The 18,067-nt window shown below is 35.7% G+C and overlaps 1 protein-coding gene across 3 annotated transcripts in view; it reads left to right on the top strand.

Annotated features, from left to right (window-relative positions):
* The window catches only part of EML1 (EMAP like 1), a gene marked incomplete at both ends in the record, with an annotated part of 77,478 nt that extends 59,758 nt beyond the window's left edge, over positions 1-17,720 (top strand). For 2 of the 3 annotated variants that reach the window (XM_079536786.1, XM_079536787.1), the window contains 13 exons: positions 938-1,033; positions 1,569-1,703; positions 3,036-3,135; positions 5,308-5,462; positions 6,097-6,222; positions 6,484-6,615; positions 9,379-9,446; positions 10,915-11,003; positions 11,467-11,564; positions 11,693-11,780; positions 11,987-12,082; positions 17,216-17,346; positions 17,595-17,720. In XM_079536786.1, the coding sequence (XP_079392912.1) occupies positions 938-1,033; positions 1,569-1,703; positions 3,036-3,135; positions 5,308-5,462; positions 6,097-6,222; positions 6,484-6,615; positions 9,379-9,446; positions 10,915-11,003; positions 11,467-11,564; positions 11,693-11,780; positions 11,987-12,082; positions 17,216-17,346; positions 17,595-17,720 (1,440 nt within the window). The remainder of the gene's footprint in view (positions 1-937; positions 1,034-1,568; positions 1,704-3,035; positions 3,136-5,307; positions 5,463-6,096; positions 6,223-6,483; positions 6,616-9,378; positions 9,447-10,914; positions 11,004-11,466; positions 11,565-11,692; positions 11,781-11,986; positions 12,083-17,215; positions 17,347-17,594) is intronic. The other variant, XM_079536788.1, reaches the window with a different exon arrangement.
* Positions 17,721-18,067: the final 347 nt, after the last annotated feature.

Here is an 18,067-nt window from a genome sequence, read left to right on the forward strand (position 1 = left end):
GCAGATACAAAACTCTCAGAATTGCTGCCAAAGGAATGCTTGTGTAACCATAGGCTTGTTCTGTTCCAGCAAGCTCAGGTGCAGTCAAAGCTAGTGTGGTTAATACCACCAACAATGCGATAAATATGCACGTCTTACTGCTTTCCAACCTATTCAAATATCTCTTGATTATTTATTCTACTATAGCCAGAAAACTAGGAATTAATCCCTCAAGATAAGAAAAAATGGTCTGAACGCTACCTTTCTGTATAGCTGCCACTTGGAAAAAGATGTCAGTGGTTATACAATTGTTACTACTGAGACCTGTGATGTCATCATCTCCCCTCAGTTACGCTGAGTATCAGTTGGATCTTCATCAAGTAATCAAGAAAAATGGGTGTGGAGAAGATCTAGCTAATCTGGTACATGAAGAAAGGCTAAACTGATTAGGGCTGTTAAGATTAGAAAGGCTGACAGAAGACCTAATTATGAAAAAGATGTCTGTCAGAAATAAGTCATTTATTTTCTATTTTGTTCCCTAATTTTGATCCATTATTCATATATAATGAGTAAAATCATTCCCTGTATCCACAGCAGATCTGGTAAGAAGTAATTGGCCAAGAAACAAACTCAGTATAATCATCAGGAAAAACATCAAAGGTGCAGATGATGATGTGTAGTTTGCTTTGGGAAGATCTGTCACTGAATTTTTAAAAAGAGACACCTCATTCCTTATGAAAACTGATTTTCTGCACTTTGCAAGTGTTCCTCTTCTAGATCCCTTTTAAAAGTCCAGTGAATAATTACATTTCAGGAAGTTCTTTAGGATAATTAGAATTGCAGCAAACTGGTAAATAAGTCATATTCATCTATATGTATTTAATTATTTTGAATGTTTTCCTATATGTTTCTAATGTTTATTGGTTGCTACGTTGATGTTTTCCATGTTTTGCAACAGAATGGAGGAAGCAGCCTTTGCTCAGTGGATGACTCAAATGACCACGTGCTTTCTGTGTGGGACTGGCAGAAGGAAGAAAAGCTGGCAGATGTGAAGGTGTTGCTATAAGATATTTGTACCAAGTTCTTAAGTGTAGATCAGAATTTTTTTTATCATAAAATGTCTTTTATAAAGACGTTGTGCCTTTTTAGCACTTTCCATTTTATAAAATCAAAGAACATGAGGAAAGGGAATGCTTCTTTTCACTATTGATTTCCCAAATAGCTTTTTTATTAAAAATAAAAATAAAAATGCTTTGTTCAATCTTGAATTTAGTAGAAAGGCCTATGCCTCGATGAGAGGACAAAGTGCCAAAAAGAAACATCTTAAACTAAGTTTTATAAAGAGCTATGCACTAGCTGACATAGTTTTGAAGGATAACCTTAGATACTAACTTAAAAACACAATGTCTTTTGGCTGTCTTTCTTCAGAATATTCTATTAAAACACCTTAATCTACTCTGACAAATAAGAGGCTTAAAAATTTTTCTTGTACGAGGAGTTGATCAATTTATCTAACTAGAGAATAATTACATCTTTGTTTTTTTTTGAGTTTTAAATTTTGATACGCTGTTTTTCTTTTTCCTTTCAAGTGCTCTAATGAGGCTGTATTTGCTGCAGATTTTCACCCTACTGATACAAATATAATAGTTACTTGTGGAAAATCACATCTTTATTTTTGGACACTAGAAGGGAATTCCCTTATTAAAAAGCAAGGATTATTTGAGGTACAATTTATTTAATTGTGTTTATACTAATTGTACAATCATATGGAGGTAAGGTTTGAAGAAATCAAAGCAGTATGATCATGATTAAACTTGAAACTTTATAGAACTTTAGACTGCACTTGTGTTATCATCAGTTATGATGAATAAGTCTTTGGAGTGCAATGTAAAAGCAGCTTGAGCTTCTTTTCAGGGCTGGTAAGTGCTGAAATAATTTCTTTGCCCACTGGATGTTTGCATGGATTGTCATTACAACGAAATTTAGAAATGCAGTTGTATTCCTTTTCATATATTCTTTATAGTACCTAAAAATAAAATAGTACCTGTAAAATAAGATTACTTTAAAACTCCTTATGCTTACCTCAAGTTAAAAGAGAAATAGAGATGTCTTTTTTAATTATTTTTTAAATTATTTGAATGGAGGGAAGACAATCTCCCTCCTAGTGCAGTTATAAATTCTGTGAATATCTTCTGATTTACTTCTGTTCTGCTCAGATACGTAGGTATACGTAATAAAATCTAGATTGAGCTGGATGCTATTTGATAAATATTTTCATTTCAAGGTCTTGATAAGGCTTTGTTCTTAAATACAGACTAAGCTTCACAGCAGTGGCATGCACAAAGGAGCAATGTTTGCAGTGACTGTAGGTAACTACAGTAGGGCCCAGTTAACTGCTTGTGGAGTTGTTAATTGCAAGTATAGTAAAAAAAAAAAAAAAAAAAAAAAAAAAAAAAAAAAAAAAACAACCCCACAGCTGTTTAGCTATGTATGACCATGCAAACTAGCAGTCAATAAACTTTGTAAATAATATCTTGAAACATTATTAGCTTGTAAAATTTGTCCTCTTATACATTTTTTGCTATTTGTTGCTGCCAGCACTTTAAATTCAGGGTCTCAAAACAAAATTTCTGTTATCAAACCTTAGGATTCTTTCAAGAGATGATTTCTTAAGCTTTATATTGCAGCCAAACATTCTCATAATACTTGTTGTTAAAAATACTCGTAACAAAGCTTGCATTCATCTTTGGCCATTTCTAAATGCTTTAAGAGTTTGAGATATGGAAGTAATTCTGTTCATATTTGAACATTCCAGGTCTTGGTTCAGGCAACCTCACTGGATGCATCCATAACTTGTAGCTGAACGGTGTCATTTTAGGACTCCATCCTCAAGTGATGTCTTTGCTCATATTGACTGTTTAGACTGTAGGAATGTTCTTAACTCCATCTGATTAATAGTAGAATTATATAAGACTAAACTAAATGACTCAAATGCATACAGTTAAGATGAACGGGTTGTGTGGTGCTGTGAGTGTGTATTTTTCATAACCATACAGAAACAAGAGAAGCCAAAGTTTGTCCTGTGTGTGACCTTTTCTGAAAATGGTGATACTATTACAGGAGACTCGAGTGGAAACATTTTGATTTGGGGGAAAGGTAAGAAAAGATTGAAGTTAATAGTGAAAATTTATTATAAACTACTCTGAATTTTATATTACACTTCAGTGTATTCTCATTTTAAGAAGAATAAATTCTGTTTATCTTGTTCTTTGTAAAAGCCATTCCAGTCTGAATTCTCCAGCTCTTAAAAAACTTACACCTGACTGCCACAACACAAAGTTGTGTAGAAATGTTCCTTGTGATCAAATGTTGAATCACAAAGCTTTACTGGTAAATAAGAATTTTAATGACAGTAAGAAATGTCAGGAAAAATTAATTTCCTTTATCAAGATGATAATAAGAAACACTGTTAAACATAATCGATGATCTCAAACTCTTACTTATGTCACCACTCTGTATTGTGTTTGCAAAAATTATGCCTGTTGATGTATCCTTTAAAGGAGAACAAATAGGTTTGTTTCCTTAGGATGCCAGGTTACAATATATGCATGTGGAGTTGAATTCTGCAGCTTTATTTCAAAAGAACAGATGAATAGGACAAACTTCTTAAGATACATTTTCTAGTAAGAGAAGACTATTTTAAGCAGCAGAAGGCAAATTCTGCTGGAAGACAAACAGTAGCGATATCCTAAACATTTACTTAGTATGTGAGATGCAGTGCATAGAAATAAGGAGAATTCCCTAAAGGAAGCTTATTAGTAAAAGAGTAAGGAATATGGATGACAGCGGCTCCTTGTTTACTTTGTGCCTTTTCCCAAAGTACATAAAGTGAGCGACAGACAACCTGGAAGCAACACGGTGAATCAGTTACACGGTTGGACCTTACTCATTTGTTTTTTGTAGACTTTTGCCATCTGAGGACTATTAGCTAAGAAGCTATTAGTTTTCTGTTTGTGCTTTTGGGCAGTTGGTATATTATGGCACTGTTGTGGATGGAGCTGAGTGGTGTTTTTGAACCTTAGTTTCTTTTTTTTATTCTCCTTGTCTTTTTCCTTTAAACCAAGACATTTGAACACTGCAATGAAATTAAGAAACTGTGTATTCCCTCCCCTTCCTGCTCTTGGTTATTTTGGACTGACAACAAACAAGGGAGATAGTGGCAGCTGCGTGGCAGGGTCAGTGCCGTGCTCAGGTGCCAATTTGCTTCATGCCAGTGCTCTTTTCTACTTTGGCTGCAGGTGATCTGTCCTGACCCCATCCCAGAAACAAAAGGGAATTACTTTCTATCTCCTCACCTCTGTTGTTTTTTGGAGTTGAAAAAAAACAAAAACAAACAAACAAAAAAAACAAAAACAAAAAAAAACCAAACACCACCACCTTTGTTCTTAATTTCTTACTTTAGTACAGCTTAGTGCAACTAATTTTCTATGTTTTTGCTGTTTTTCCCTCAGAGCTTTATGTTCAGGGCTGGACTGATCCCACCAGTACAGAGTAGCTCTAGGGAGAAGTTCCCTCATTTGAAAGCATTTGTAGCTGACACGTTGTGTCCGTAGGTGTGGCTAGAAGGAAATGTGATTCTGTGGCTGACAAAACAATTCTTTCTTCCTAACTTGCACCCATCCCTCACTTGGGCTACATTTAAGTACATTTTTAAGTAACAGAACCACAAATAATTTATTTATATTTCATAACTGTAATAATTCTCAAGTTAGATATGTTTAATGTAGTTGTTTTAGAGGTGTATTGATGCTAAATAGGTACTTGAAAATACTACGTTCATCAATAAAGAGGTACCGGCTCTCTTGGGATGTGATTCAACACCTTATGCTAGACCAGAAGAGACTTGTCACCTTGTCTTCAGTACAAGCAAGGTTGCTGATGGTTTCTGATGACTGTGAGGTGTCCTTGGATGATAAAAAGTGATTGGGTTATTGTTTCGTTGTTAATAATGTGTGTAGTGCTACTTGAGATCAAACATGAAGTCAACTTCCCAAGAAAAGTGTTAAGGAAACCTGTTGAGCTTTATTTGTGTTTGGCTAGGAGCATGAATACTTCTCATTTTTGCCATGCAGGAGAATATATTCTTAGGACTCATGTTGTCTCTTTCGTGGATACGAGTGTTTTGGCACAACACTCCATTCCCACCATTAGCATTCTTTAGGTGCAATCCTTGGCAGGTAGAGAAATGGAGAAAGAAATAAAGCCCGGGGAAAAAAGAGCTATTAAGCTGAGTGCTTCACTAGCAGTGTTTCTTCTCCTTATATCCAGGCACCAACAGAATAAGCCATGCGGTTCAAGGGGCACATGAGGGTGGAATATTTGCACTCTGCATGCTGCGAGATGGCACGCTAGTGTCAGGAGGAGGAAAAGACCGAAAGTTAATATCTTGGAATGGAAATTACCAAAAACTTCACAAAACTGAGGTGAAATCACCTATCTTTAAATTTGCTCTGTTACTCAAACTGAAATTCAAACTGCCTTTTGAAATCATTTTCTTTCCTTTCGGATACGCATTCTGTGAAGAAACAAATCCACAGTAAAATGTGATATCCTCTGATAATAAGCCTGTGGTACCTAATAACCTGTTCACCCTTTTTGGTATTCCTTGATATTTTAAAATTTACACTTTTCTCTTGCATTTTATATTGGAGACTAGTAGTGAATCTTTCAGAACCTATGCTGCAATTAAAGGCACATACCTTGCAGGTGTACTGTATACAAGTGATATAAAGCCTGATAATATCTCTGAATGAAAACGCTTAATCTGATATCATAGTTGCACTTAAAACATGATCAAGTTAACGCTGCGTGAAAGAACCTTTTCTCTTTGAAATTATTGGCTTATCTTTACAAATATAATGTTCTATAGATAAGAATTGTTTGATGCAAGCTGTTACAAACTTCTGGAAATCAAGAATGTATATTCCATCCATTTTGTTTCTTCGCTGTGCAGCACTTTAAACTGCATTTGCTAGGCCATATGCCTTTAAGAAAAAAAAGTCATACTTGACAAATCATCTTATAGTCTCACCACTATGTTGTCTGTTCTGAACACAGATTCCAGAGCAATTTGGTCCAATAAGAACAGTGGCTGAAGGAAAAGGTGATGTTGTGCTAATAGGAACTACCAGAAATTTTGTCCTACAGGGGACACTGTCAGGAGACTTTTTCCCTATAACCCAGGTAAGCTGTTGCCTTTCAAGTCTTTAGGTATGTAGTAGCTACGAAAGTATGGAGTCAACCATAAGTTTCCTAAATATGAATCTATTTCATTTGTGATTACAGTACTTTTGGCAAGAAATGTAACTTAATAGTTATTAACATCTGTCCAAAGCAATATAGTTTTCTAATGTGTTAATACGTAATTTACTCACCTTAAACTTCTTTAAACATGCTTAGCTTTATTGTTATTGTCCTCATTTAAAAATGTGTTTGTTTGTATAGGGTCACACTGATGAGCTGTGGGGACTTGCAGTCCATTCCTCTAAACCTCAGTTCTTCACTTGTGGACATGACAAACACATTACCCTCTGGGATGCTACGACTCACCGTCCTATCTGGAACAAGATTATAGAGGTACAAGTTTTTAAACGCAAGTTGACTCCTACAGCGCTTCTCAGTTTGAGTTTTTAATACAATTATTGATGTGAAGTATCTTAGTATTAGCTATAAGAATCAAAAGTGGGTGTAAAAATTTTTCTGAAAATGGAAGACTATTAAAACCAAAGTTTTTATGCCCTGGGTTGTGTGGATGTTTGTGCTGCATCACGTTGAGGTGTGTTACTGACTCTCAAAACTTTTTTTTTTTACTAGGAAATGTTAGGAAGGATTTATAATTTAAAAGTATTTCTGATCTGGTTTGCACTTGCTGGTAATAGTGAAAATCAAAGAAGAAAAGAATCCTTTGGTGTCTTTTTTAGTTTTTATCTGTGTTCTATATTTTATTGGGATTTTAATACATTGTATCCACAAAAGAAAACACATTTTTTGAAACGTATTGTCGTGTCTCTGATATCAGTTTCATGTCTAGGTACAGAATACAGAGTATAGACTTGGTTTTTTGTGGTACTTAGGCACTCATCTGCTCATATGCACACTCCTATTGGCTACGTGATAACATGATCTGAATTTTTCCATGGATCTTCAAGAACAGATTTTTTTGAACAAATTTTTTGACACCAATTCTATCTCTAAATATTTATCCAAAAGACGACATTATTTTCTCCCAGAGACTGAAGTGATGCTTTTGTTTCTGATTTGAGATGCCACTGTTGCTTTTTTTCTTTTCCTCTAATCAGTCTTCTATTCACATCTTGTTATAGGTGCATTCTTTGGAGATGAGTATACTGAACAGTATAATCCAAGCTTTTTTTCTTTGTGTTTCTTATCTGTCTTCTGTATAGTGGAAAAATTGTTTCACGAAAAAAAAAAAAGAGCCAGAAAATGGCATGCGTATATATATGAAATACTCAGGTCTACAAATAAAGCTGTAGCCATTAACTTACAGATGAACCTCATATTGCTTTCTGTGCAATGTAATAAATAATTATTAGTTCACATGAGGTTTCAAAACTCTTAACTATGCAACTTTTTTCATGAGAAATTTGCTCATTATTCAGGCCCCCATAACATTTAAAGTTAAAGCTAGTACTGATAATAGTAAATACAGTATGTGTGTTAATGCAAGAAGATCGAAAGTCTTAACAGAGTGCTATTTGCTATACTGTCTTTTGTGGTATCCTGTACCAATTGTATGCGTTTGTTAAATCACTCTTGGGGATGCAGATAAAGGTGTTTATTCTGTCCAAACAAGGTCGTATGTTCTAGGACCTGTATTTTTGTTGATGTGAAAAGCTGCTGAATTAAATTGATTGAAGAGTCCGAATCAAAAGTTCTGCTGCTCTAGAAATTAAGCAGCACTTTCATAGGTCAGTGCCTAGGTTATAAAGACAGTTAGGTGCAAAGAAATTAAAGAAATAATAGTAGTTTTCTTGTTAAAATGGGAATCAGAAATACTAAGAGTTTGGCTTGAGTGGCAGACAGGTAATTATATTTTCTTACCTCCTGATCACTTTAGGATTTAAGATGTGATAATGTGATTTAGATTTAAAAATAAATTACCTTGCTTTAGTCCATAGGAATAGTGCAGGCTCATTAAATCATGAGACTTGCTAAAATCTCAATGTGTTTGCAAATCACATTATTACCAAGATGCCAAATGCAACATGAAATTATTACTAGCACCCTTAGATTATGAAAATCATTGATAAGTTAAACCAAATTGCCTAGGGCCCATTCTGGTAGGCTCCCTAGATGTAAAGGTATGGTTTTATGCATACAGCCTCTATAAAGCTTAAGGAATAATAGATCAGTATTTCTGATATATTTGTTGTGACAGGAATGTTTTCTCAGGCCTGTAATCAGAAGAGAAGTGCAAAATTTGGCACTTTGCTCTCCTGTATTCTAAAGAGGAGAGCACTTACAAGTAATTATCTCATTACTTGAAGATGAGAATTTGAACGGATCTATTAGCCAGATAAGCAGCTGTTTCAGGAACAAAGCAGTCATCAGCTCAAAAAGGTCAAAGTTTCTACTGGCTTATCCATGGTGTCCTCTGAAAAACAAGACTGGAGTGCAGCTGATTATGGCTTCCCATGAGCTTTGATGAATATATAGCTGTAGTTTTGCAAATATAAAGCAATCTCCAAGAAAATGTTTAAGAATTGCTTTGCTCACCTTTATTTATTCTTTTGAGAAAGGCTGATGGCAACAGCGGTGGGTCCATTACATCGGAGTTGTTTTTTCTTCTCTAAGTGCATACGGTTTGAATAAGAAAAGAGTTATTTATCTATCTTGACAATAATCTCCTTTTTAGAATTGCATATAAAAATAAGAAACTCAGTTTGTATCCTAATCTGCAACTAAGCTGTAAGAGATGCATACTTTTGAGCCATATTCTTGCTTGTTCATTAAGGCATCAGGTAAACTGCAGCTTTGGTAATTAGTTCTCAGGTCAACTCTAATTTAACAAGCTATTTTTGTCTCTTACTTGTTTGTGATTTGTTGAGAAGTTGCCAATGCCAGTGTTGTTACTATGAAATCTTTTGACAAGTTACTTTTGGATTAGATAGTGAAGAAAGCAGTAGCCTTGTATAGAGAGAAAAATCTATTGGGTAATATTTCAGTCAGCTAAAAATGGTATTTTTTTCTTCTCAAATTTCTACTTAAAGAAAAAATGAGAAAGAGAAGCTTACTCTGTTCCTGCAGAAGATAACTAATTTTGTTCTTTGTTATTACTTGGACTGCTAAAAACAAATGTTTCCTTGTGCAACATTTTAGGATCCAGCACAGTCTTCAGGTTTTCATCCTTCAGCAGCTGTTGTTGCAGTAGGGACGCTAACTGGAAGGTAAGATGCACAGATATATGCCTTGGGCACTAACAAACAGCATGATTTTTCCAGCTCACTGCATCCAAGTTCGTGTTCTTGACTTGCAGATGTATGCCTGATATATGTTCATCCCCCACTGATTTGAATTGGATTTGATAATGAAATTTATTTGTGCTTCTTTAGTGATGAGAAATTCTAGTCTTGGAGTAGTGCACTGTTTGCAGAGTATTGCATGAACATGGAATGAAGAAATGGTGTCTGTCCTGAGAGTGTGAGTCTCAGATCAGTGCCAGGAGGCAGATTTTGGCAGAACTGGCAGTCTGGGTCAGCATCAGATGGTGGATGGGAGGTGCTCTCATGGTACCAGTGACCTACGTGTTAAATCTGTGTCGATCACGGCAAAGGAGAGTTGAATGGAGGAGTCTGAGATAAGCAATTACATTTGCTGGTGTGTACAGAGAGCTTGTCTGAGGCTTAGAAGGCAGCATGAAGGAAATCCCTCAGAAAAGAAATGTTCATTTGAAGATTTAATAAGTGGTTTATTATTTCTGATGCACTAATGTCAAAAAGCTTTAACAAAATTTCAGCAAATGTCTCGCTGTGCTAGATGTAGTGTTAAAATGCATATGAAGAGGCTTCTTCTGCCTGAAGAGTGTAATCTGTAGACAAGACAGACAAAAAGCAGGGTGAAAAATAGTACCTCTGTTTTATACAAGGGATTGAGCCACTGGTCACATCCTGGATCTGTGGCAGACCCCTGGTTTAACTGGGATTGTCCAAGTCATAACAGAGTGCCTTTGCCGTAATTTCAGCCTCTACTTTAATGTCACTTGAGGGCAGACTTTGCCATTAGTACTGAGAGCAGTTGTGCTTAAGTGAAAACATACAGAATGCTTATAGATTGTGAGCCAAGAGTATTTGATTATTTGTCCCCAAAATTATGTTAGAAGCCTTGTGAGGATTCTTTACATTAGATTATCATCAGCACTATATTTTGTCATTAATGCTTTGATGCAAGTATTGAAATGCAATTTTTATATTTGTCCCTTGTACATAATACCAAAATCAAATTTTAATTAAAAGTAAATTAATAAAGCTGATCATCATGTCAAAAGAGAATGGTCTAGATCCTTTTGTTCTATGAGTTAATGTACTCATCAATTGAATTGTTAATATAGCATAGAGGAGTCTTAAAGGAAAAGGGTCATTAAATATAATTTTTTTTTCTTTATTCTAATGAAGAGTATAACAATAAAATCTGAGGATTGCTATCTGGATCAATGTCAGATAGTTATTCTGGTTAACAAACATTGGAAAGGAACTGTCCTGGTATAGTAATAATTAAGCAAAATGAGTGGGAGTTGCTGTTTTTCTTTCACCGGTGTGAAACTTATGCTTTTTTGACAGAACAAAAGTTGGTTAACGTTGTAGTAAATTTAAATTTCTTATGGAATGGCTTATTAGTCTCTTTCTGTATTTACAACAGGTGGTTTGTGTTTGACACAGAAACAAAAGACTTGGTCACTGTACACACAGATGGAAACGAACAGCTGTCAGTAATGCGTTACTCACCAGGTTTGAGAGCATTTATTTACTACTTTTTAATTCTTTGCATTTATTTATTTTAAGATTGTTTCCCACTTGAAATACTTCAATTGAAAATAAATATGCAGTGTAACACTGGCCCTGTATGGTTGATGTCTTACTCTCTGGAGCCCGCTGCCTCCACTCTATTCACTGCATTTGTTCTGGCTTCACTGGGAATGGGAAAACAAATGCAACTGAACTGTGCAGGTTGTTGCAATCAAGTTAACTCTAAGTGGGCTGTCGCTGTTTCCAGAAGTGTCATATATTTCTAATAGCAATATTTTCTATATGAACTTGCAGTGTTATAATAGCCTTGACACACACACATCAAACACAACTTAAAAACTAAAAGTTTTCAAGACCATCCTTTTTCAAGATCACAGCCTTTATGTACAGTTCCTATAGTATAACTTTTCCTACTGGAATAATTAGTTGTATGTTGTGTTTTTAGATGGGAATTTCCTGGCAATAGGTTCCCATGACAACTCTATTTATATATATGGTGTGAATGAAAATGGAAGAAAGTACACAAGAATTGGCAAATGTTCGGTAAGTAACCTTTCTTTTTCCTCCTGGTTCAGTGACACCATAAGTATGTTTTGTAGCACTATTAGTGTGGTTGTCGTTATATCAAGAGAGAGATACTGTTCAGTTAATGCTGTATTTTTCTCTTGTAGGGTCATTCCAGCTTCATTACTCATCTGGATTGGTCTGTTAACTCACAATATCTTGTGTCTAATTCAGGGGACTATGAAATCCTGTATTGTAAGTAAAAAATCATACTTAATCATTTTGTATACAGTTCATGCAGTCTAATTCAGATTTAAAATTTAAATGAAACATATAGCTGCCAAGATAGACCATATGTTTTAATTCATCTGCTGCAATCAAAATCTATCTGATTTGAAAATTAAGTGTTCATCATACCTTCTTGTTTTTTTCTCTTTTTTTTTTTTTTTTTTTTTTTGTAGGGATCCCTTCTGCTTGTAAACAAGTAGTGAGTGTTGAAACAACAAGAGATATAGAATGGGCCACGTACACCTGTACTTTAGGATTCCATGTTTTTGGTAAGTATCTTTCCTCTCAGAAGCTTTAATCATTCCTGTTATTCACAAATATTGTGGATGCCAATTTTCTCTTGTGAAACATGACTATTCATACTTCAGGGGTAAATACAGAACTTCTGTTATGCCATTCTTTTTGCAATCTGTCGTTGTCTTTCAACCCAGAAAGGCCGTGATTTAATATTCTTGCTAGCTACAAGTATAAATATTAAATTAAGACACAAGTGAGAGGAAAAGGAAGAAACTGCACTCTGCCCTTTCTGTCACACTAGTGCTGCCTTCTCATCTCTTTCAATTTCAGGTTCCATTTCTATTGAGTTGTCAGTCATTTATGTGGCCACTGGGCCAAATCTCATCAGACCGGTTTCCTTGTGCTGGTTACTTTGCAAACACAAAAGGGATGGCAGACCTATCATTATGTAGTTCAGTGTAATTTGATGCCAATTTGATAGAATATGCAACATTTAAATGACATGAAAGAAGTAAAAGTGTAATAAAATCATGGTGAATTGTTTCTAAGAGTTTTCTACTGCTTTTGAAGGAGCTGTGTCCTATTGCGTGCAGTATTTTTATTTATTTATTCCACAGTACGTGCAGAACTAAACAGATCATCATTAAAGCTGAATGCAAGAGCCATAGGAAGCCATAAAATATGTTCAAAGATGAGTCTGTTTTAGTATAAGCAGTAAGCAGAGAAGATTTTTGCCTTTGTTTCAGGCAGAATAAATGCACTGATGTGTTTGAAACCAGCCAGAAAGGACATGTTTTTACAGCCTAAAAGATGGGATGGCAGTAACAATATGCCAGGAAGAAATATTCAGATTTGGTAATGTTTAACTGACAGGCACTGCTTGGGTATTGCAACAACACACAGCCTTAGTAAGAGGAGCAAGGCTGCATGTTAACATCATGCTTTTCTCACACGAGGGATGGAAGCCTTCATAAAACTGTTAATGTATTCAAGTCCACAGTGCTTGGGGTTGGATTACATCTGACAGAAAGTTACAAAGTCTTTGCATTTAATGTCAAAGATTCACGTGTGGGGAACCTACGGAAACATTGCATACGTTTTTATTCTTAGCCTTCTATGCAGAACAGGTTTATTTTAAACTACATATTGCTGTTAAAGCAACAAGTATGAGGAATAAGTAAGGGTAGATGTTAACATGAGTAATTATCACAATTATTATTTTATTAATGTAATAGAAATTGTGAGGAAGTTAATCAATAAATAAAATTTTAAAGTGGAAGAGTGTAAATTATTCAAAAAGGGTATGTGATATAGAAGTAAAGAACCCAGTGCTGTATGTATTGATGATTCATAAATACAGTGTTAGGTTCAGACTGGAGAGGTACGAAGATAACTTAATAATTATAGGTGAAGAAAAAGAATTTTAGTGAGGACAAGGCTGCCCATCCTCACAGAAGCATAAATGATTTGAATTTTTCTAATACGTAGCAGATCAGTCAAAGCACAGGAGCTGCTTTAAGCACAGGAACTGGATGTGAAATTTTAACAATTTCAGTGTCTTTGGGGAAAAGAAGTGCAGTACAGTGGCTACCCAGCAAGGTCTCCAAACTATTTTCATAGGGAAAATAGATGAGGAACTAGAGGGGAGTTTACTCCAGGCAGAATTCAATTGAGGTGGAATGAACTTACTGAGTGTGTGAACACATCCTGTGTAGGAATTACTGGAATCAGGGAGGTCATACAGGATGGAAAATAAAGTAACAAAATGAAATTAATGGACTTCAGAGAGGCAAAATGCATTAATCCAAAGTTCTATTTGGGAATATCTGAAGTTGGAAAACAGGAGTTGGGGAAGTGTAGTAGTTTTTAACTAATCTGGTGATTGGAAACACTGCTAGAACAGAGGAAAGATAGAAATGGCTGCAAGACAGCAACTTGGTTAAACTGTTAAACTGGTTAAACCTAAAAGGAAGAGGAATACTGAGAGTAGAATCTGTTGGAGGACGAACCAAATGTCATGTACAGTTGTGGCATGTACAGTAATAATTGAACAGTGAGTATTGAGATGCTGCATGGAGAGGAGGAGGAGGAGAGTTGATACTGTGAAAGCTGAGGTGTTAGGACTTTTTTTTTTTCTTGTATGTGTCTTAACTAGGAGACCTATAACCTGAGGCTACCCCAGTTAGTATCAGTAAGGCCTGTACTTTGGGTAGGGAGGAATTAATTTCAAATTTAGGTATTTTTCAAAGTATCAGACTGTGACAAACATTGTTATATCTGTAGAAACAACTGATAAAAATAATCTCAAGACCATCAGTATTTATTTTCAGGACCTTACCGAGAAGCAGAAAGGTACTGGAAACATGGAAAAGGGTGGAATTAATATCTGTCAATTCATGTACTTCAGAGCCCATGTGGAGAGGATAAAGTGCAAAGTTAGTGGCTTTAAAAATAAACTGAAGAATCTTATAAATTGGAAGCAAGTCTAGTAATGTTGAAAGTCACTCTGTCCTTCAGTACATTGTGGCCTCTGAGCAGTCAATATGAGCAGTTTTAAAATGTTTGCCAGGATTGCCCCACTGGCCGTACAAGATGCAACCATGTCATCTAGGACAAGAGATATTTAGGATACTGGTAGTTCAGTAACTGCTGGCTGACTTGAAGTAGGGATATTTTCTCACTCAAGTAGAACCGTGTTAAAAATCACAGATAAACATGCATAGCATTTGCAGTTCATCATAATCAAGGCTAGATGGAGAATGAACACTGGTCTGTTGAACACCTGTCTTCAGGTATGGAAACAAGACAGTCAGCCTAGAACTACTTGAAATTCAGCACCATGTAAGGAAATGTGTTCAGTGTGGGATATATTAGTGATACAAACACGTGCACAGGACAAAAGAAAAGGTTTCCTGATCTGTAGGCTCTTGCAAAGAGCACCTTGGGCTGCTGGATACAGAACCAAAGGCCTGAGGTCATATTGCGTGTTTGTTTTGTCTCTATTTTAGAAAAATCAGTTTTTGAGGATGAAGAACAGGAATAGAAGAAATGTTAGGGCTTTGAAAAACATCAAAGCATTGCAAGCAAAGCAGAGATGAGGCTGGCTGGTTGAAAAGTGTCTAGGAGGCTGTACCATGAATTTTATTTTAGACTCTGAATAGCATGGATGATAAGTGAATATAATTTGTAGGTGGCACAAAGCTGCAGGATTAGTAAGCTGACAAACAGAAGAATGGTATGAAAAAACAAGGTAATTCTATGGGAGACATAAGAAGGTTGTAAGCCTTGAACAGCAGAACCCAGTTGTACAAATAGAGAATAGAGGCTAACAGGCAAGAGAGCAGCTCTGTGCAGAAAGATCAGATTACTCTTGCATGTGAACTGAAAATGACTCAACACTATTATGCTGTTATTAAAAAAGGCAGATGCATTAGAGGGGCATGTAATGAAAAGGATGCCATGCAAAATGTGAAATAATTGTCCATTTATCAGCATCTGCTTCAGTAACAGCTGGAATACTGCTTCTGGCTTTTATGCATGGGACCAACAGATAACATAGCCCAAGTGCTGACAAACAAGAATAATTACACATCTATATATTGTTCTGTGAGAGGAGATGGAATGAATGAATTTACAAAAAGAGAAGAGCATGGCATCATTCTTCAAACGAGAGAAAATGGAAGTGGTCTGTTATTATTTCTGCAGAGAATGGGGGAGAAAAACTGGGCTAATTTTTCAGCAAATGAGATTAACTTATGTACTAAGAAAAACAGTGTGGCACTGAAGTCATTTTGAAAGAGCACAGCATTCCCAAAGTAAAACAAACAAAACTGATATAATTCTTTCCCTGTTTTGAAATAACAATTCTGTTCTTCAAACCACTTCTTTTGGGGGTTCTCAGCTTATCATCAAAACATCTTGAGAAAGCTCCTGTCTGCTTTTCAGCCTGTTTTCTCTCAAGGCAGTTATTTAAAACAGCTTTTCTGTGTCTCTTCATTCTATGTAGCATTCACCAGTAGCAGTTATTGCATTTCTTCTTTGCGCATTCCTTCTCTTTCTTCCCTGCCTTTTATTTTGGTATCCCTTATGTAGCAAAGAGATGTTCCCACACAGGTCAGAATAGCGAGTAACTGGCAGTCTGGCAAATCAATACAGTTTCATTGTATTTGCAATAATGTGCAACTTCTTAAAGATCACTTGCATAAAGACATGATGAAATAACTTCCTCTTAGTGGTTTTTTTTTTTTTTTTTTTTTTTTTTTTCTGTGGAGGGATGCAAAGATTTATATTTGGGAAGAACTGCATGGAAATCCAAACTAGTTTGTTTAGCTACTGTTCCACAGTAGGGATAGATTCCCATTCTGATGGGAAAGGGGTAAGGGAAACTGAGTGTGCCTGCCCTGCCATGGGTGTCCTTAAGGAAAAGGGTAGGAAAAGCAGCAGGGAGCAGCAAATGCCTCATCCTGAAGCATAATGGCAGAGAAGGGAGAGCATGCACTCAAGTGGAATTTGAAAGTGTTAAAGATTTCTTCCTTGTATGGTGGTGTCCACAGTTGAATCTTAGAGCAACAGTTTTTGCAAGGGCAGCAAGGAGTAGAGTATGTGAGGAAGAGTTACTTATGTAAGTAATTGTATTTCAAGAAAAGCATTTACAATTTTAGAGCAGTCTGTTTCTTTTTGAGGGATTAATTATTAAATAACATTTAAAACCATATAATTTGTTGAGCCATAAGTCAAGAAGTAAACAATACACACAAAGTACATTGAGTCGTACGTGGATAGTTACTAAGGCTGCAGTAATGTGAAGAAATGTTTATCACTTCTGTTAATAAACAGAAGAGAAAACAAAAGCAGTGATGTGTTATTTGGGACATAAACATACCAAGATTCTTTTAGGCTCTGAGACATGTCTGTGATTCAGCACAGTTTCTTCCTTTTTTTTTCCTTGTAGAGTAAATAGCACTTTGCTGACTGGAGAAATTGAAATATTTGTGTACTTGATTTCCTGTTGTTAGGACCTGCTCTTCTGCTGCTTCTGAAGGATGCGTACTAACTCAACTGCAGTTACTTTTATAGTTTTTTAAACAAGTAACAATATTTAAACAAACACTTCAGCCACTTCTGTTTCCATTATAGAAGCACTTAATTAGTCCTCCATGTTTCAGGTGTGTGGCCTGAAGGTTCAGATGGAACAGATATCAATGCTGTTTGCCGTTCACATGGGAGAAAACTGCTGTCAACTGGGGATGATTTTGGCAAAGTGCATCTCTTCTCATATCCGTGTTCACAGTTTAGGGTAAGGAATTTCAAAACAATTCACTTTTGTAAGTTAGAGAAATGTATTAAGTGTTGTTTTCCTATTTACACATGAAAAAGTATGGTTAAGTATCCTCCAAAGGAATTTATTTAAGCGTAATGTTAAATTTTAATTTAATATTGGAGTATTTTAAGAGTGATAGGAAGCTTTGGTTTCATTGTAGCTTGAATGTTATGATGGTGTGTTTTCAGGACACTTTACATTCTCACTTATGTGGTGTTTTCTAGGCTCCCAGCCATGTGTATGGTGGACACAGTAGTCATGTAACTAACGTAGACTTTCTCTGTGAAGATACCCATCTCATCTCCACAGGTGGAAAAGATACAAGTATTATGCAGTGGCGAGTCATATAGAAGAAACATCTTTGTGAACGTGCACAGTTGAGTCGACCATGCACAGAACTTCTGTATAAACTGTATATTTAAAACTTAACAGTATGTTTGCAGTTTAGCCTGGTCACTGTGATTTTTGTTTAAAAAATTCTTACAAACCTCAGGAAAATTAAGCCCTGTGCTGGTTACTTTACTCAGTTTAGTGATTTTTTTCATTGTTGTCACACCTTAAGAATGATTGTTTTTCTTTTGTGTACAATATACAATGCAGTACAAGTTTAATATTGAAATGTGGCTTGACAGTTTGCAATGCAGTGGTATCAGCGGAATGTGACTATCTTAAATGTTATCTATAAACACTGCTAAAA

The sequence above is a fragment of the Tetrao urogallus genome (assembly GCF_951394365.1).
Source record: "Tetrao urogallus genome assembly, chromosome: 6".
Classification (NCBI taxonomy): domain Eukaryota; kingdom Metazoa; phylum Chordata; class Aves; order Galliformes; family Phasianidae; genus Tetrao; species Tetrao urogallus.